General features: G+C 37.2%; 1 protein-coding gene, 1 long non-coding RNA gene and 1 pseudogene across 2 annotated transcripts; 1 reads left to right on the top strand and 2 right to left on the bottom strand.

The window, feature by feature from the left end:
* Nucleotides 1-782: 782 nt before the first annotated feature.
* On the top strand, nucleotides 783-2,851 carry LOC112033874 (uncharacterized; annotated as a pseudogene).
* A 549-nt stretch (nucleotides 2,852-3,400) lies between these two features.
* Nucleotides 3,401-20,426, bottom strand: LOC136066571 (methyl-CpG-binding domain-containing protein 2-like). The gene is made up of 4 exons (XM_065771077.1): nucleotides 20,222-20,426; nucleotides 18,058-18,116; nucleotides 17,744-17,901; nucleotides 3,401-3,919 (listed from the first exon to the last, which is right to left on the bottom strand). Exons 3-4 carry the CDS (start codon nucleotides 17,874-17,876, stop codon nucleotides 3,750-3,752), a joined length of 303 nt encoding a protein of 100 aa, XP_065627149.1. The 5' UTR covers nucleotides 17,877-17,901; nucleotides 18,058-18,116; nucleotides 20,222-20,426; the 3' UTR covers nucleotides 3,401-3,749.
* On the bottom strand, nucleotides 18,996-19,235 carry LOC136066572 (uncharacterized). The gene is made up of 2 exons (XR_010628065.1): nucleotides 19,193-19,235; nucleotides 18,996-19,071 (listed from the first exon to the last, which is right to left on the bottom strand). It is a non-coding gene; the product is annotated as an uncharacterized LOC136066572 (long non-coding RNA).
* Nucleotides 20,427-21,187: the final 761 nt, after the last annotated feature.

The following is a 21,187-nucleotide window of genomic DNA, read 5'->3' as shown; positions in this document are numbered from 1 at the left end:
CTAACCTACCTAAAAACGTTGAATTTTCTATTTTCCGTTCAAAGCAATGTTATTTTTGTATGAGTTAATGACAAGATTCTAATGGATGTTATGGCAGAAGGGACTCATTGATATTGTTGTAATACTCAAGGGTGTAAATTGCAAATTTTCATAGTTATGAGACCCATTAGAAGCAACCTCAAACTTAGAGAATAGAATCGTTAACTTAAGAGGATGTAAATCAATGAGAATGTCATCACCAAAAATTTATATTTATCTAATTGAAGGTCCAACTTACTATGATAGTTTTTATTATAAAAAATAATAATTGTGAAAAAGGATAAGTTTCAGGCCAAATTTTTGGGATTATGAGTAGACTTTTTTGGTTAAGCATACAAATCTGGGTTATATTTTAATTTTTGAAACTTTATGGCTTGATCTAGTTTTGGCAAAACCAACATTTTATGTGGAACAACTTAGAAGTTCCTGATTAATAATCAATTATTAAGTGTTGCCAAGAAGGGAAAAGGGGGGAAGAAAATTAATAGAAATGATTAGAATAATCTTACAATTCAATTCGTCTTTTTAAAAGGGGAGAAATTTTTTTTTATATAAGTAAAAAGGGAAGAAAACTTAGGAATGATGGTTCTCGTATCTTTGTTAGACTCTGATTCAAAGGATTTTTCAATCAGGGTGCTTTTTTCTTTTAATGACTAAGCCCATCCCATGTGTTGCTGTTTGTTTCAGAAGCCACTCATGTCTCCAAGCAATTCTCTACTTAAAAATAAAATTGAAAAAAAAAAAAGTCTCCAAGTAATGCTGCCCCATCCAGTAGCCAAACTTTTATAGCATACAATAACTCAGTCACAAAGGATAATCTTCTGATTTCCCACCCTCCAGTAGCCAAGCAAGAAAGCCCACCTCGTTTGGTCAGTGCATTGAAAGCTTCAGCTAAACAAAATGTTGTAGTTTTCACTTCCCTGGGCATAACAGAGGACGTGCTGCTCCATCTTCATTAACTCAGCTGATTGGTTCAAGACTTCATCATGATTTGCCTGAGCTTCCAGAGCTCGACAACCTCTTTTCTCCAGAGGGGCCAATTTTAGATGCACAGAGACTAGCAGCCAAACTATTCGGATCATCAGAGACATGGTTTCTTGTTGGAGGTACCACTTGTGGAATTCAAGCAGCAATAATGGCTACTTGTTCTCCTGGAGAATTTCTAATTATTCCTCGTAAATCCCATGTATCAGCTATATCTGCCATGGTGTTATCTGGTGCACGACCTAAGTATATCATACCCCAGTATGATTTTGACTGGGACATTGCTGGCGGTGTGACTTCATCACAGGCAAGTTCAGAATAATTATGTTCATGTTTATAGCATTTCTTGTGTGTGTTACATCTTGACCTGTAAAGGCAGCTTATTGCTGACTAGAAATTGGTATTCTGATGCAAGATTGTTAAAATGGTCCAGATAATTTTAAAGCACACACAACCTCCTTGTAGTGACCCTCTCTCTCTCCCTCTCTCTCTCATTTTAACAGTTTAACAGCCTTTTTGTTACCAAACTATATGCACATATGAATCAAGATGACTGTTTTTACAGGTAGAGCAAGCAATCAAGGAATTGGAGATGGAAGGTCAAAAAGCAGCTGCAGTTTTTGTCACTTCCCCTACTTATCACGGTATATGCAGCAACTTGACCGAGATTTGCCATCTGTGACATTCTTATGGAATTCCTGTGATTGTGGATGAGGCTCATGGGGCACATCTAGGATTCCATCCGCAGCTTCCTAATTCGGCCCTCAAGCAAGGAGCTGATCTGGCTGTACAGTCCACTCACAAGGTTCTATGCTCTCTTACACAGTCATCAATGCTACACATATCAGGGAATATTGTAGATAGGGAAAGAATCTGTGGGTGTCTCCAAGCTCTTCAAAGCACTAGCCCTAGTTATTTGCTTTTAGCATCATTAGATGCCGCTAGAGCGCAATTAAGTGAAAACCCAGACACTATATTCAACAAAGCGATGGAATTGGCCTTTGAAGCAAAATACTTGATCCAACAAATACCAGGCATTTCAGTGCTTGACTTTGCAAGCTTTTCTAAACTTTCCAGTCACTGATCCTTTGGGACTTACTATTGATTTTTCGCAGCTGGGTTTGTCTGGTTATGAAGCAGATGAGATCTTATGTAGAGATCATGGGATCATCGGTGAACTTGTAGGGACCCAATCAATTACTGTTACAATTAATCTTGGAACTAGTAGAGACCATATTCAGAGACTTATATTAGGAATAGAGCATCTAGTAGCAACTTCTGCACCAATTCATGGAAATAAAGAGAGGGTGGAGCATAGTGTTCATACACTCTTTGCAGATATCAGCATGAGCATGACTCCTAGAGACGCCTTTTTGCAAGTAAAAAGAAAGTGAGCATAAGACAGAGCCTCGGGAAAGTTTGTGGGGAGCTTGTATGTCCATATCCACCAGGGATACCAGTTATGATCCCTGGTGAGGTAATTACAGAGAAAGCTTTGGACCATCTGCTGGATGTCAGAAGCAAGGGTGCTGTTATTGCTGGAGCTTCTGATCCTTCTCTGTGTTCCATAGTAGTCTGTGATGTGTAGTTCATTCCTAGAGATATTAGCATCTTGCTTCTGAGTCCTTATTTTCAGCTGAAGGTAGTGGCAAGGTGCATGAAATGGGAACTGAGTGTAGCTTATATGTAACTTAGTCTTTCAGTATGTGCAAAATCTGCTCTGGGCTAGGACTACTTGAAGTTAATCCATACTCTTCATTAATGGCCACTTACCGAATTTCCCCTCAAACCAGAAACTTGCTCAGACCTATTGCATGACGATTTAAATCATCTATGTGAGCTTTTAATCACTTGACTGACTAAGTAGACAGACTTAGTAGTCATGTAATTTGTTTAAATGACTGAATGGATCATGTTATTAAAGTACACATAGACAGTCATTTTAATGGGATGGAAGAGATTCTTTTAAATTGATTTAGGTAAAAACTATCCTCCAAAATAGTCTCCTTAACATTGAAAATTGAGTCCTTCTAGTGTCACATAAAGTGGCACAAAAAAAGCCACAACTTGCCCATGTGGTGAGTTGTGGTTGGTGGTGGAGTGTCTCACTACCTTTGTCACTACCCTAATTGACAGCAACTCACAATTTTTGGCAAAATAGACTGATTAATGATTATCCTCCGTAAGGCAATAACTTGGCAAAAATTCCTTAAGGTACAATGGTACCACGACTTAATTTTTGACACAGGCTACATTCAGACCATATATCCACATCTATCAATGCATGGATCAATATACTCTCTAAGATATATAACCTTTGTGTGTCTGTGTGTGTGGAGAGAGGGAGAGAGAGAACAAATAATAAAACATTCAAAACTCGCTAGAATCACCAAGATAGGCGGAGTTAAGAAGTCATGCATGTACATAGTTGTGAAATCAGTTGACGGATCCAATATAAACTACATATTTTCTTTAATACGGGTTCTTCACAAAGGCCAGACGCCAAGCCTACAACACTAACCCTTAAACCCCAAGCTGACCTTTTCTATTTCACATTCTTTCTCAACAAAACCTCCCCTTTTTCCTCTGGAAACATAATCTAGTAATGTGGGGCAACATAAGACAAGATACAAAGTGAGCAGTCACAGGAGAAACAAAACCAAAACGCTATCTTGAGCAACCCATGATCATAATTTCACCCATCAACCTTAACCCCTATGATAATTTTAATTTGGCTTACTACTGTACATCTCCTTTGTAGGAGTTCTTGCTTGCTTCTTTGCGGGTCGATGAACAGGATCAAAAACAGCTGCCTCAAAGTAAGGAGAAGGCATTGCTGACCTATTAAGCTGCAAGTCTGGACAGTCATCTGGGCCTGCCCAAGACAGGAGACTCACTGCATAAAACAAAAGGGACATTGCTATTAAATGCAACGAAATATTCCATAACTAAGATAACGGACAATGGTCAAAGGTTTTACACTCTTAAGACACCTCATTTTGCCAATTATCCTATTCTAACAGTTTGAAAATCGAGTTCTTTAAAGTTTCATTTTTTATCCCATGAAGATGGAAGAATAGCGACAGGAAAAGCTGTGGTGATGAACCAAGTCAAGCAAGTCGAGAAACTGATGGTTTTTCCTTTAAATTCAGCCAGCACCACTTTAGACGTTATCAGAAGGGAAAAAAGATACACATTTCATAGCAAAGCACTTTTCAATCGGGATATTCAATATTGTAATTCAAATCAAACAGCAAACCCCTGTTCAATTGGAATATTCTATATGAAATTCAAATCAGACATCAGGTTTGCAGTTTAATCTGATGATTGTACACTGCAGCAAAGTTAATTGATATGCAGGAGACCCCCAAAACCATAGGTATCAATTTTCAGTGTGATGGTACAGAATAAATGACAAAAGAGGAATGGTAATGCAAATGTAATTTGGGAGCCTTAACTGAACCCACAGAACGAACATATAAATAAGTATATACGGACTAACTACATAAATAAGGATATATGGACTAAATACAACCAAGAAAAACCCCTTAGAATATGATTTTGAGGATAAATTACATTAATGAGTAAATGGTGATTCATGAAAAAAACAGGCGTATGGCATAAAACCATGATTTTGATGATAAATTACATTAATGAGTAAATGGTGATTCATGAACAAAACAGGTGTGTGGCATAAAAATCCCTCAAGTCTTAAAGAGATACCACTAGATTTTATGGCATTATGCCACAGCTTAAATTAGGTGAAACTTTCTCTCCTCAAGCAAAATTTAGAGGTAATTAAAAAAGTCGCTTTTCAGTTTGTTTTTGAGAAGTAGGTAGTTTGTTCTGCATACCTTCATCAGGTTCAAGGGGTCTAGTGCCATCACATAAGGCAGCTCGACGTGTAGGGCGCTTTCTCACATAATTTTCCTGCAAAGGCCTTGGAATTTGAAATGAGAATTGTGAGAGAGTTACCCCATCAGCCATATGCTCTGGATGTTCTAGAAAGTACCTGCAAAAGCAGAAGCCCCACAAAAGGTTGTTATTCATGATAGGCCACAAACTGAATGACCTATTGTGATAAAACTAATTGATTAATTAGCCAAGTTTTTAATTAATCAATTTATCATGCAATTTCATGGAAGTACAAATAAATCACCAAAAACTAAATATGCAGCGAAAATTAAATGACACAGTGATTTGTTTACGAATGGAGAAAAACCTCGCGGCAAAAACCCCACCGGGTGATTTTCAGATCACCACTCCCGAAACTCCACTATTATCAAATCAAGCAGTTACAAGTAAAGGAATCCCAAGTACCTTACCAACATACAGTTGAACCCTTACCCCAATACCCAATTGGACTTGATCTGTAGTGACAATTCCCACCTTTGATGCACGGCTCCCAAGTACGTGACTAACCAATGCGCGGATCCCAGTACGCAACTTCAGAACACCAACATAAGAAGAAAGATTGGCTGCAAAGTTCTTCAGTTCATCCTTTATGATGAATAGCAGGAAGGGTTTGGTTACAAAACCCTACGGTGCAAATACACAGCAACTTCTTGAAGGAAGATGAACTAGGTCAAGAACTTCGTCTTATGATCACAATTTGCTTGAACAGGGATTGCTCAATGATTTTGCAACTTGTGTCACACTTGACAGCTCTTAAAATAATCCTTTTATATGTTTAGGGTTAGAAGAAAAGAATGGCCAAAAACATATTCACGGATTCCAAGAAAATCATATTGGAAATCTGAGTTTTTAAATCTCGACAGATAGCAGGTGTCGAGGTAGCTGTCGAGAAGGTGTCGAGCTTTAATGAAATTGCACTTCAGCTTGCTTTTTCTTGGACAGACTTGATGACTTCAACACTTGACCTTGAACCTTGTTTCTTGAAGTATTAAAAGCACCTAGAACTACCCAATTACAATTAGAGTGCGTTTTGTCAAAGGATTAGCCAATTTACATGAATAAGTGACATATGTTCTTAACAAGTGAAAACATATATGTCCTAACAATCTCCCCCTTTGGCAATCCGTGACAAAACCACAACAAACAAATGAGCATATGAGAGAAGTTATAAATCACTCAACTCATATTCACTTGTTTGAATACAATAAAATCTACCATAACACAAACTCTTGAAAAACTTTGCAAGAAGAGAGTTTATGGCAAGTAGACTTTGACAACCTGTATTTCTGAAACACTTTAAACAAAACTCATCAAGGCATCTTGTGTGAAATAGAAATAAATAGATTGCATACAAGTATAAAGAACATGTGTATAAAGATAGAAAAGAAACAATACATGAAGAGAGAGATGAAAGAAACATACATCCATATATATAGAAAGTAAGTACAATGTATGTAAAATGGTCAAAGGACCTCATATACATGATCAACGTATCTAAAAAGAAAGAAAAGAAAAGATACATATAAAGCCTCACTACATCCCTCAGAAAAGTCAACACTCCCCCTATAAAAAATGTCTTATACTAACTCTCCCCCTAAGATGACTACTCTCATATCCCAAAACTACTCCCATTTTTGTCACGAGTGACAAAGGGTAGAGTGTTATGTAGACATCTCATCGGTAGAGCTAGCATCCCCATCATCATCATCATCATCATCATCATCATCCTCAGAGTCTGAAGCTATTGTAGTAGGTGGTGAAGGAGTAGCCTCTGGAGCAAATCCACCCATGGTCGCCTGCCGTCGTGCAATATGACCCACACGAACATTCACCTGATACAACTCAGCAGAGAGTGTATCAAGGCGAGTGTCCATGCGCTGCAGCTGTGCCATAATATCTCCCAGAGATACATCACTCGAAGAGGAAGAAGGAGCAGATGTAGATGGAGCTGATCTGGATGGAGCCGAACGGGAGGGAGGAGTGGCATCCGGCTGTCTCGACCTGAACTGTGCCTCACTAAGTTTTACTGTAGCGGCATCTATGGCAAATATGTGTGTGAAGTGGTCGAACATAGGAAAGGGAATGGAAAAATGGCGTAGGATCCTCATGATAGCGGAAGGAAAGATGAGCTTATCACGGGACGCCGAATCAAGATAAACATCTATGATAGACAGGATGAAGTGAAAGGGAAAGTCTATGGTAAGATGCTCTAGAAGTGATAACAAAAATCGAGCACGAGGCTCTGTGATAGAGTTATAGTGAGAAAGAGGATGGAGAACAAATGTCATCACCATGTTGATAAATCTAGGACTTTTAGCAAAAGGCCTACATGATGTGAACTGATGCTCACCTCAATCAGCAAGGCGCTGACAGAAGGCAGAGATGAGCTCATCTTTGGACACAGTCCTCAGACGCTCACAAGATGGATAGTCAGGAAACTCTATCCTAGGAACCTTAAGCAAATCTGCAACTAGCTGCGGTGTGACAGGGATGCGCGTACCTCAAACGCGAGTGAAAAAGAGAGGTACTGAACGATCTATCCCGTGCATGTTGGAGTAGAACTCCTGTATAAGCACGAGAGGGCAAGTGACCGGGATGTCATACAGTGACCCCCATCCCCTACTGTGAATGACAGAGGGAAGGTCAGTATCGGCGAAGTCCGCCAGAATGACTTGGCGTTCCGAATGAGCACCTCGTCTAGAAAAGTTCTCCGAAAATGCCTTATGGGCATCTCCATCACGGAACCGAAGGTTAAGGGGAGCAAAATCAGAAGAAGTAGAAGCTCCAGAACGCAGAGGGTTTCGAGCAGGAGTGGATTTACGTTTGGGTGCCATAGACACTACTAACGTAAAAGAATGAGAGGGAAAGAGAGAAAAACACTCAGAAAAGTTCCCAAGACAGTTCAAATATGACAAATATATTGAACAACAAGTATGTATGCATGAAAATGCATGAGCATGTGACATGCAAAGCAAAAATTTCATCATGGGCTCAGCCCAATCCAATCCTATCAGCACACAGCATATAGCACACATCTAAATGCATGTAAATATCATTATAATGCACATGAAATGCAATGTATGACATTTTAAAAGCATTTAAGTGAAAACCCAACCCAAAATTTCAAGAAACACTCATTAATTATGAAAAACCCCAAAAATTTCAAAAAAAATCCCAAAACCTAGGTTTTAAAACATGTAATGCATGAAAAATGAATGGAAAAGTGATCTTACCAAGTGATTTGGGCAAGGAATGATCAAGATCCAAGAGGGTTGGAAGATTTGAGTGAGAGAAGTGTGAAAAGGAGATGAAAAGCCATAGAGAGATCGAGAGAGATCGAGTGAGAAATGAAGAAAATCGCGACAGATCTTTAAATAGGCACCTCAGTAAATCTCGATAGCTGAGGTGTCGAGAGGTATCGAGGAAGCTGTCGAGGAAGGTATCGAGGAAATTGCCTTCGACAGGTGAAGGTATCGAGAGGTATCGAGATGCAAGATGAATTTCAGATAAGAGATGCTCGATCGATCGCACAGGTGTCGAGGAGGTATCGAGGAGACAGAAGATTTCTCGATCGATCCACAAGGTGTCAAGACAGGTGTGGAGATAGAAGACACAAACACAACCAGTGAATCTCGATCGATCCATCAGGTGTCGAGAATCTATCGAGGGGACAGAAATTTTCTCGATCGATCCAGCAGGTGTCGAAGAGGTGTCGAGATTGTGATAAGAAATGACTTGAAAAGCTCGACAGATGACCAGGTATCGAGGAGGTGTCAAGGAGGTGTCGAGCCAGCAGTAAAAATCAGTTTTTCGAGAAGGGAAAAACACAGACATGAATGCAATCCAACACACATCTCAACCAAAGATCCACTCAACATATAAAGCTCTCAAAAACATCTCTCAACAAAAATATAAGCACATGGATCCTCCAAAACACACACACACACACTAAACAAGTCTAACCAATTTTATTTTTCAAAAATAAGTTATGACAGTTTAGTGAGCATACATTAGCACATGTAAAACCTTTGTGATGGCCAAATCACATTGTACCTGCACATGTATCAAAAGTAGCAAAGAATATTGCGTGTTGTGTGTGAAAAACATCGCAAGATTACATATGTGTATACATGTTATGACAATCTGAGATATAAGAAAATAATTTTAACTCACACACAATCATAACTGTTTGATGGGGACTATCACCTTCGAGGTACATCCTATAACTTCCACATCTCCTAGAATACACGCTTGCAACCATATTTAAAGCATTTTTAATCTTTTTGCTTTTTATTTTCTTTGCATGTTTTCTTTTATTTTAGCATATCATACATGGGCATATAAAAGAGAGAAAAGAGATACCCAAGATGTTAAGCATTTGACATCGCACTTTTGCTATCCGAAGCATACGAATGTCTTTAACACTACACTTTTGCTATTCCGAAGCATACAGGTGTCATATTATGATTGGCGGGCAATAGTGGTGAGATGATTATTTATGTCTTTCTCTTAGGATTTTCTAGTCATTCCCATCAAAAAGAGTGATATGAGTGTTAAGCTTTAAAAGATAACCTAATCTTACTCATCACAAACAAGAGCCACAAAGCTCATTTGCTTAGTTGTGCATAGAGATGCTCATCTAAGTTACAAGAGATACAAAGTTTAGAAAACTTTGTTTCATTGGCCATCCAAGGTACACAAGTACCAAAGTACACATAACACACACTGTTTTTGTATTTTTCTGATTTTTCATTAGACTGATTCAGCAGAAAAGCAAAACACACAAGCAATGCAACAAACAAAACAACAAGAAGGGAAAAGAAAGTGATAAAATCACTTAAAGTCCTTTTTCTTCCACACCTTGGAAGAGCCTTTCCTTTGATTGAATCCTTGAACCGGAGGTGAGGGGGAAGAATTTAAACCGTTCAAGTTCGAAAAGAACATGAGGGCTTTCAGAAGATCTCTAAGAGGAGCAAGAGAGGATTGAAGCTGATTTTGGCTTCCAGATACTATCATGACATTGCTCTATTGAGTGGCTAACCACTTATAGCAATTTGGTCTAGTATGATCGGCAGCTCCACAATGATGACAGAGATGCTGCTTCTTTTGTTTAGGCTTTTGAGAGTTAGTCTTCTTAGCCCTAGGGTTTTGAGCATCTTTCTTATCTTGCTTAGGGGGTGCTCCTAAGATAGATTTACCCTTATCTAAGTTCTCACTAGCTAATTCAGTTTTAACATCAATATTCTCAATTTCAATGTTATTAGCAGAAGGAACAAAAACAGTATTGCTAGTAGAAGGAGTATTAGAGAAAAGAGACCATACCCCAAACCAGTTTGATCCGAAGCAGGTTTCTGATTGCTAAGCATCTCAGAAAGTGATAAAATCACTTAAAGTCCTTTTTCTTCCACACCTTGGAAGGATAATTTGATGTATGCAGACTTTTGGAATAATTTTGTGCAAGTTTTGACATGATAGTTTCAACTTATGTACGATAGAAGTATGGGTTTAGGTCCTGACAAACCATCCAGCTAGGTCAATTAAGATTCAATACCTGAACCTAAAAAACTGGCAAACATTGGACTAACGTGTTGCTAACCAAAATCACCACTAGCTACAATGTCAACCCAACTGTGACTAGCTATGTAGCTTAGTAAACCAACTTTTCTTTGGAAATCCACCCTTATGTGAGAGGTTGGTTACATATGCCCAATACAGGTTTTCTCAAGGTTCAGGGGTTAGCAACTATTCGTTGTAACAATGGCTTAAGGGAATGGAAAGATGAGGTAACGAGCCATGGCATTGTGAAAATTGAACCGTTACTGTCATGACTTAGGATCAATAATAGAGATGCAAGCATTTATCAATGGTTTAGAGAACACAATGAAAAATTGTTGTTTGAGTGTTGGCGAAGGTCTTGGATTGACACTTGATTTGGACCAAAGGGACCATTAGGACAGGTTGGAGGTCTAATTTTATCTTTTGCATCATTAAATCAAGTTTTTCAACTAGAATTTGGATACAAATTTTAAATAAGCTGATGTGAATGTTCTAATGTCTTTTTTAACCTTTACATTTCCACAAAACAAGGATTTCACCTAATTTGAGTGTAGCAAAAGGGGGTACAGAACATGAGAAAGGACTCCCAAGTTAAAAATGATCCAAATCTATCATTTAAAAATAAGCGAAGTCTATGTTATGGAGTAATAATCCATTACAAATTTATTTTTTAAATGTCAAGTTTTAATAAATAATGGTAGCTAAAACGAATAAAGACATCTACTATTCCTTTGCCCTGGGGAACGTTGAATTTCACCAATAAAATTAATAAAATTCAAATAATTGAATAAAATATTATGAAGGCTATGTTTGATTCAATTGAAAATATTTTACAGCCTAACAGGTGTTTGGGCCAAATGAAAAATCCGGTCAATCCAAAATCATTTTCCCTTTAACTATAAAATAGGGTCAGTTTTGGTGTGAAATGAAATACACTTTTGGCTGTGTTTGGTTTAATGTAAAATATTTTCCAAGTGCAAAATATTTTTCGGAAAAGAAAATCTTTTTGAATCCTTGAACCGGCGGTGAGGGGGAAGAATTTAAACCGTTCAAATTCGAAAAGAACATGAGGGCTTTCAGAAGATCTCTAAGAGGAGCAAGAGAGGATTGAAGCTGATTTTGGCTTCCAGATACTATCATGACATTGCTCTATTGAGTGGCTAACCACTTATAGCAATTTGGTCTAGTATGATCGGCAGCTCCACAATGATGACAGAGATGCTGCTTCTTTTGTTTAGGCTTTTGAGAGTTAGTCTTCTTAGCCCTAGGGTTTTGAGCATCTTTCTTATCTTGCTTAGGGGGTGCTCCTAAGATAGATTTACCCTTATCTAAGTTCTCACTAGCTAATTCAGTTTTAACATCAATATTCTCATAGCTGATTTTGGCTTCCAGATACTATCATGACATTGCTCTATTGAGTGGCTAACCACTTATAGCAATTTGGTCTAGTATGATCGGCAGCTCCACAATGATGACAGAGATGCTGCTTCTTTTGTTTAGGCTTTTGAGAGTTAGTCTTCTTAGCCCTAGGGTTTTGAGCATCTTTCTTATCTTGCTTAGGGGGTGCTCCTAAGATAGATTTACCCTTATCTAAGTTCTCACTAGCTAATTCAGTTTTAACATCAATATTCTCAATTTCAATGTTATTAGCAGAAGGAACAAAAACAGTATTGCTAGTAAAAGGAGTATTAGAGAAAGAGAGACCATACCCCAAACTAGTTCGATCCGAAGCAGGTTTCCGATTGCTAAGCATCTCATCAAGCTTTGCACTTGAAGTCCTCTCTAGTTGAGCTCTTACTTGAATCAGCTCCGCTTCAAGCTTCTTGGTCTTCTCAGCCAAAAAGTTGTTTTCAAATCTCAGTGCTCCAATAGTTTAATTCACCTCATCAAACTTTGTGGACAACTCTTCACGATTAAGTTCCACATCACTGAGCTTCTTGGTGGCCAGCCTATACAATTTCTCATGCTTTTCAGAGAGCTTGTACAGCTTCTCATAGGCTGAATGGATGTCATCTTGATCATCCATCTTCTCAAATTTTGACTCCACCAGTTCTTCTTCTTCATCCACTTCTTCAACAATCCGTTCAGTAGGATTGACTGTGGCAGTGAAGGCATTTAAGATTCCGTCGTCCTCATTGTCGGAATCATCTTCAAGCTCAGTGTCACTTAGAGTTGCAGCAAGTGCCTTACTTTTCCCAATGCTCTTGAGATATGTAGGACACTCATGTTTCATGTGTTCGAATCCTTGACACCCAAAGCACTTTGGTCCTGCAGGAACAGTGTACTGACCGCCATCCTTAGCATCCCTTTTCCCTTTGTCTTGGCTTTTAAACTGAGAAGAACTGAACTGCCTGCGGTCCTTGTCAAAGCTCCTTCCATTGGCATTCTTCATAAACTTCTTGAACTGCCGGGTGATGTAGGACTTCATCTTGGAATCTTCATCATCGGAAGACTCATCTATATCACTGCTTTTTGCCTTCAAGGCCATGCTTTTACCTTTACTTGACTTGCCAATCCTAGATAACCCTATCTCATAGGTTTGCAAGTTTCCAACCAGCTCAGTCAAAGGAATCTTGTCAATGTCCTTTGATTCCTCTATCGCCGTAATCTTGACATGGAATCTCTCAGGTAAAGATCTGAGCACTTTCCTTACAATCTTGGGTTCAGGGATGGTTTCCCCAAGATTGAAGGCTGAGTTCACTATGTCCTTGAGCTTGGCATAGAACTCATCAAACGACTCATCCTCTTCCATCTTAATTTCTTCAAAGCTAGTAGTGAGCCTCTGAAGTTTTGAATCTTTGACAGCCTTTGTTCCTTCATAGGTTGTCTGGAGGATGGTCCAAGCCTCCTTAGCAGTTTCAGTTGAGGATATCTTTTTGAACTCCTCATTAGTGACTGCGCTAAATAGGGCATTTAACGCTCTGCTGTTGAAGTTTGCCGCCTTGATCTTAGCATCATCCCAATCGGCCGATTCTTCTTTTGGCTTAGTCCAGCCAATCTCTACAGCTTGTCACACCTTTTCATCTAAAGACTGCAAGAAAACTCTCATGCGTACTTTCCAATATACATAGTTAGTGCCATCAAATAAAGGAGGTATAATTAAAGATTGTCCTCTATCCATGACAAGCAGGGGTCAATGGATCAACACAGCAAAGATTAAACCCTAATCAGAGTGTGCCTGCTCTGATACCACTTGATAGGCCACAAACTGAATGATCCCTTGTGATAAAACCAATTGATTAATTAGCCAAGTTTTTAATTAATCAATTTATCATGCAATTTCGTGGAAGCACAAACAAATCACCAAAAACTAAATATGCAGCGGAAATTAAATGACACGGTGATTTGTTTACGAATGGAGAAAAACCTCGTGGCAAAAACCCCACCGGGTGATTTTCAGGTCACCACTCCCGAAACTCCACTATTATCAAATCAAGCGGTTACAAGTAAAGGAATCCCAAATACCTTACCAACCTACAGTTGAATCCTTACCCCAATACCCAATTGGACTTGATCTGTAGTGACAATTTCCACCTTTGATGCACGGCTCCCAAGTACGTGACTAACCAATGCGCGGATCCCAGTACGCGACTTCAGAACACCAACTTAAGAAGAAAGATTGGCTGCAAAGTTCTTCAGTTCATCCTTTATGATGAATAGCAGGAAGATGCTTGGTTACAAAACCCTACGGTGCAAATACACAGCAACTTCTTGAAGGAAGATGAACTAGGTCAAGAACTTCGTCTTATGATCACAATTTGCTTAACCAGAGATTTCTCAATGATTTTGCAACTTGTGTCACACTTGACGGCTCTTAAAATAATCCTTTTATATGTTTAGGGTTAGAAGAAAAGAAGGCCCAAAAACATATTCACGAATCCTAAGAAAATCAGATTGGAAATCTGAGTTTTTAAATCTCGACAGATAGCAGGTGTCGAGGTAGCTGTCGAAAAGGTGTCGAGCTTTAATGAAATTGCACTTTAGCTTGCTTTTTCTTGGACAGACTTGATGACTTCAACACTTGACCTTGAAACCTTGTTTCTTGAAGTATTAAAAGCACCTAGAACTACCCAATTACAAGTAGAGTGCGTTTTGTCAAAGAATTAGCCAATTTACATGAATAAGTGACATATATTCTTAACAAATGAAAACATATATGTCCTAACAATTCAAATGGGAAATACATTATACTTGTGAACCTTTGAACACCCACAAGTTATTTAGTTATTCAAGTTACGCAATTATTTACAAAGTTGATGCAACAGGGAAATATTGGAGTACAGGGCAACACCATGCTTTTGGACCTCCACCATTGAGCGTAGTCTCTTGCTTGAAGGTATATTGGACAGAAAATTAGCAAAAAGTTGATGATTTGCAAAAGGTCCTACCCTGTGCACAAAACTCCCACTTTTGCAAAGTCCGAGAGAAGAGATTGGTGGGCAACTTTACTTCAAGTTATTTTTTGAGAATGCTAATTCCTGGACTCAAACCTATTACCTCGCTTTGGTGGATGGCACTAGCCATTGCACCAAGGCTTGACCTCTAATTTTTTCCTAAAGACTTTGGAAATCAAAATGGGGGAAAACATATACTTTGAAAGCAAAACTCAAAGCTATAATAAGGAAAACTGCTAAATCTCATATATCAAACACAATACAGCCGCAGCAGGTATCAAGTTAAAAACCTTTTTGGGAAAACTAAATGATTTTCTTATGTTTGGTTGCAACCTTGAAAATGAGCTAGAAAACACTTTTTTTTTTTTTTAGCTCATACGGAAAAACTTTAATATTTCTAGTAATTCCAGATAGTCATGTGAATAAAAACTTTCATTCACAGCATGAATATTATGTAGAACAATTAGAAAAATAAACATAGAAGTTAAGTACGCTTGGATTCTTTTTACTAAAGAGCTTATTTGCTTATTTATAAAATAATAAAAAATTGACTAAAGTATAATTGTACTCAGAAAAGTGAGGTTTTAAAAAGTTTAACATAAACAAATAAGCTAATGGAAAAAAGCTAATCCAAATGCGTACTAATTTTTTAAAGAGCAAGACTTAGGTACAGTACTTAAGTGCTGTTCTTTAGGTTCCCCTTTTAATATTCTGCCATGTAGATTTTTTCTCATGGGATAGAAGTGTATTTTTTAGTTAAGTAACCACATGATTGAATCTTAAGAGGGGAACCTAAGGAACAGCACCTAAGGTATTGTACCTAAGTTTTGTCCTTTTTTAAATATACATTTATAAAATAATCAATAAAAAATCAACCATCCAAAATTGTGCAACATGTTAAACCACCTAATGATCATTAAATAACAATGTTCAACATAGATAAAAATATGTACCAAACCAAATGGCAGACTATGCTAGTTGAGCTGAGGCGGTTTTCATCGGGTTTCAATGAATATGCCAAATTTAGATACACTTAAACCTTCCAATGCAATTTACAATTACAGAGCAAGAAAATTAATTCATATACAAAAACTTCCAATGCAATTTATTGCTCACAAAATGCACCCCTCCACACACACTACCTCAAAAATTACTAAACAAAATCAACAAAAATATAATCTTTAGAAGACTTCCAACTCAAGTTGGAAGGAGTAGGATCAGAAGTAGTGTTAGAATTAGAATGAGAAATGCCTAGAGAAGAAATTGGAAGTAAAGAAGAAAACCAGACATCAAAAGGAGTAGAAAAAGCAGGAATATTGGAAGAAGACTCAGCAGTAGAGATAGAAAAAGAAGGAAAAACAGATTCATCAAAAATACAATGGCAGGAAATATAAATTCTCCTAGTAAGAACATCTAAACAAATATAACCCTTGGACTGAGGAGGATATCCAAGAAATATGCATTGACTAGACTTAGCATCAAATCTATATATATATATATATATAAAACCGAAGCCTTTGAAGCTCCCACAATTTTCCATGTCATCATTTTAATTTATAAAAAAATTTAATTTTTTAAACTGAATAGTGAGAGAGTCCTAACAGGAGTCTTTCTCTTTTTTTTCTTTAATCCTAAAGTTAAAAAAAAAAAAAAATTAAATCTGATTTAAAAATATAAAGTTTCATCCGACTGAAACTGTACGGCCGCAAAACCTAGCTACTCCTCTCACGCTTTTATACGCTTTTATTGAGAATTACAATCGGAAACATAAAACCCAACTAAAACTTGGTACTCTCGCTTCTCTGTTTGCAATCTCTACTACTTTTTATTTTTATTTTTTATTTTTAACTTTTGCATTGCTACAAGTGTTGTAGAGGATCCTAAAGAAGTATACGTGAAGCCCTAGAAAGCCTTGACATCTAATTATGTATTATGCAGTTATGATTACGATGCGATTCAAATCTTAGTGCTAAAGACCAGCAACAGAGCCTATTGATTGTCTGTGCATGGCTTGTATCAGTTTTATATAACTATTATTTGCAGTTGTGATATAGGAATTTGAGTTAGAGAAAATGCAACCCTTTAATTTGAAGTTTGGAATTTGCTTTTGATAATCAAGTGTGCTATTCATAAATCACCGTTGAATTTCTAATAAATCTCTACAAATTCTGAAGCACAATTATTTCTTATGATAATCCCCCTTTGGTTCTTAAACCTTTTGGTATGTGGCTATAAATTTTCCACAAATTAAATTCATATACAAACTAAGGCACATTTATTTCTTATGATAATCCCCTTTTGGTTCTTAAAATTTTTGGTATGTGGTTATATATCTTGACAAGTTCTAAAATTATCTTAAGCTTCTTCAGTTTATGAATCTTTTGTTTTCATGGTTGATTGATTCCCCCCCCCCCCCCCTAAGAGGAATGGTAATGCAAATGTAATTTGGGAGCCTTAACTGAACCCACAGAACGAACATATAAATAAGTATATACGGACTAACTACATAAATAAGGATATATGGACTAAATACAACCAAGAAAAACCCCTTAGAATATGATTTTGAGGATAAATTACATTAATGAGTAAATGGTGATTCATGAAAAAAACAGGCGTATGGCATAAAACCATGATTTTGATGATAAATTACATTAATGAGTAAATGGTGATTCATGAACAAAACAGGTGTGTGGCATAAAAATCCCTCAAGTCTTATAGAGATACCACTAGATTTTATGGCATTATGCCACAGCTTAAATTAGGTGAAACTTTCTCTCCTCAAGCAAAATTTAGAGGTAATTAAAAAAGTCGCTTTTCAGTTTGTTTTTGAGAAGTAGGTAGTTTGTTCTGCATACCTTCATCAGGTGCAAGGGGTCTAGTGCCATCACATAAGGCAGCTCGACGTGTAGGGCGCTTTCTCACATAATTTTCCTGCAAAGGCCTTGGAATTTGAAATAAGAATTGTGAGAGAGTTACCCCATCAGCCATATGCTCTGGATGTTCTAGAAAGTACCTGCAAAAGCAGAAGCCCCACAAAAGGTTGTTATTCAAATGGGAAATACATTATACTTGTGAACCTTTGAACACCCACAAGTTATTTAGTTATTCAGGTTACGCAATTATTTACAAAAGTGATGCAACAGGGAAATATTGGAGTACAGGGCAACACCATGCTTTTGGACCTCCACCATTGAGCGTAGTCTCTTGCCTGAAGGTGCTACATAATATCTGCAAATATTGGACAGAAAATTAGCAAAAAGTTGATGATTGGCAAAAGGTCCTACCCTGTGCACAAAACTCCCACTTTTGCAGAGTCCGGGAGAAGAGATTGGTGGGCAACTTTACTTCAAGTTATTTTTTGAGAAGGCTAATTCCTGGACTCAAACCTGTTACCTCGCTTTGGTGGATGGCACTAGCCATTGCACCAAGGCTTGACCTCTAATTTTTTTTCCTAAAGACTTTGGAAATCAAAAATGGGGGAAAACATATACTTTGAAAGCAAAACTCAAAGCTATAATAAGGAAAACTGCTAAATCTCATATATCAAACACAATACAGCCGCAGCAGGTATCAAGTTAAAAACCTTTTTGGGAAAACTAAATGATTTTCTTATGTTTGGTTGCAACCTTGAAAATGAGCTAGAAAACACATTTTTTTTGTTTAGCTCATACGGAAAAACTTTAATATTTCTAGTAATTCTAGATAGTCATGTGAATAAAAACTTTCATTCACAGCATGAATATTATGTAGAACAATTAGAAAAATAAACATAGAAGTTAAGTACGCTTGGATTCTTTTTACTAAAGAGCTTATTTGCTTATTTATAAAATAAAAAAAAATTGACTGAAGTATAATTGTACTCAGAAAAGTGAGGTTTTAAAAAGTTTAACATAAACAAATAAGCTAATGGAAAAAAGCTAATCCAAATGCGTACTAATTTTTTAAAGAGCAAGACTTAGGTACAGTACTTAAGTGCTGTTCTTTAGGTTCCCCTTTTAATATTCTGCCATATAGATTTTTTCTCATGGGATAGAAGTGTATTTTTTAGTTAAGTAGCCACATGATTGAATTTTAAGAGGGGAACCTAAGGAATAGCACCTAAGAGCATCCACAGCAGTGGAGCTAAAAATTTAGCTTTTTAGCTCCACCAAAAGTTACTTTATCTATTATACCTACACACATGCTGCAGCAGTGGATCTATTTTAGCTTTCAACATAATAAAATAATATAAATATCACAATAAAATAATATATCTACTACAATAAAATAAAATATCTACTACAATAAATAACAATCACAACCACCTGTAACCGTCACCGCCACCGCTACAGCCACCGCCCCGCCGCCGCCGCCGCCATCGACTCTTCCACCACCGCCACCGTCGCCGCCGCCACACGATAGCAAATAATCGTCTAATGTTGACAAGTAATTTTTTTAACCCCAAATTATACTTAATACATTTTTATTTTACTAAAACAATTTTTCAATCATCATGATAGCCTATTATCGTCTCAATTGTCTTGAAGTAATCTTGGAACAATGTGAACTATAAAATGCAAGAACTTTATAAAAAAACATATAAAATAAAACACATATTATAACAAGAACAATGTAGTCCATACATTACACACGTACATAACTCAAACCAAATTACAATAAAACTCACACACTCGCACAAATTCCTATGACTCATGCTTCTCAACATACAAAATACAATGTCCAATTAAGATGTGCAACAGGACATATCCAATTAAAATTCCCAAACTTACATGATCATGCAACACATTCTTTCACCACAATAAGCAAACTCAAATACCATTTTTAAGGCAATAACAATAGTCGGAATCCCAATTCAGCTAAATTTACAGAATAAAACAAGAATCGTCAACCGTAATTGACAATCCTCATAGTCTCACAGAACAACCAGTCAGTCATCAACAACACTCATATCATCAATTTTCATCAAATGCAAATTTAATCACAAACACACACACATAATCATGATAACTGGAATCCACCCAAATCAGAGAACACCATCTTACCAAATCCATATCACAAAATCCATAATCATCATCATCATCAATGAGAAACAGAGCACTTACCAAATCCATATCACAAACATTAATCATCATCATCATATCACAAAATCCATATCACAAACATTAATCATAGTGGATTGGCGGATTGGCGGATCGGCAGAAGATTATACCCAAATCAAAAAACCCAAAGCATCAAAAACCCAAACCCAAAAAACCCAAAGAATGAGAGTGAATGACACCGGATTTGATAAAATGAAAACAAAAAAAAGAAAAGAAAAAGGAAGCAAGTTGTACCGGAGTGAGGTGGACGGAAGCTTGAAGCTTGAGGTGGACGGTTGAAGCTTGAAGCTTGAGGTGGACGGTTGAGGTGGACGGAAGCTTGAGGTGGACCGGAGTGAGCTTGAGGTGGACCGGCCGGCGAATGAGAGGAGAGGAGCCAGCAACGAGAGAGAGAGGGGCTGAGTGTTTGAGAGTGGCTGTGTTTGTGCAGAGAGTGGCTGAGTGAAATGAATAAAAAAAATGAGATGCAGCACGGGCTGAGATTAAAATATAATTTTTTTTTTTAGCTCCAAGCTACAGTGTACATCTATTTTTAGATGTGCACTGTAGCAATTTATCTATAAATTTTAAGTTTACCTCCACTGCTGCATGAGGTTTTTTGTGTTTGTGAAGCTAAATTTTAGCATTTTAGCTCCACTGCTGTGGATGCTCTAAGTTTTGTCCTTTTTTAAATATATATTTATAAAATAATCAATAAAAAATCAACCATCCAAAATTGTGCAACATGTTAAACCACCTAATGATCATTAAATAACAATGTTCAACATAGATAAAAATATGTACCAAACCAAATGGTAGACTATGCTAGTTGAGCTGAGGCGGTTTTCATCGGGTTTCAATGAATATGCCAAATTTAGATACACTTAAACCTTCCAATGCAATTTACAATTACAGAGCAAGAAAATTAATTCATATACAAAAACTTCCAATGCAATTTATTGCTCACAAAATGCACCCCTCCACACACACTACCTCAAAAATTATTAAACAAAATCAACAAAAATATAATCTTTAGAAGACTTCCAACTCAAGTTGGAAGGAGTAGGATCAGAAGTAGTGTTAGAACTAGAATGAGAAATGCCTAGAGAAGAAATTGGAAGTAAAGAAGAAAACCAGACATCAAAAGGAGTAGAAGAAGCAGGAATATTGGAAGAAGACTCAGCAGTAGAGATAGGAAAAGAAGGAAAAACAGATTCATCA

The sequence above is a fragment of the Quercus suber genome, unplaced genomic scaffold (genome assembly GCF_002906115.3).
Source record: "Quercus suber isolate HL8 unplaced genomic scaffold, Cork oak 2.0 scaffold_39, whole genome shotgun sequence".
NCBI classification, from domain to species: domain Eukaryota; kingdom Viridiplantae; phylum Streptophyta; class Magnoliopsida; order Fagales; family Fagaceae; genus Quercus; species Quercus suber.
The sequence above is the reverse complement of the archived record's forward strand: the minus strand, read 5'-3'. Positions and strand labels throughout refer to the sequence as shown.

Bases quoted from the DNA above. Each gene is read 5' to 3' on its own strand.
- LOC136066571 (XM_065771077.1), bottom strand. From the start codon at position 17,876: ATGGCTGATGGGGTAACTCTCTCACAATTCTTATTTCAAATTCCAAGG. The intron at 3,920-17,743 runs GTATGCAGAACA...TGTTTTATGCAG, and splicing joins ACCCCTTGCACCTGATGAAG to TGAGTCTCCTGTCTTGGGCA.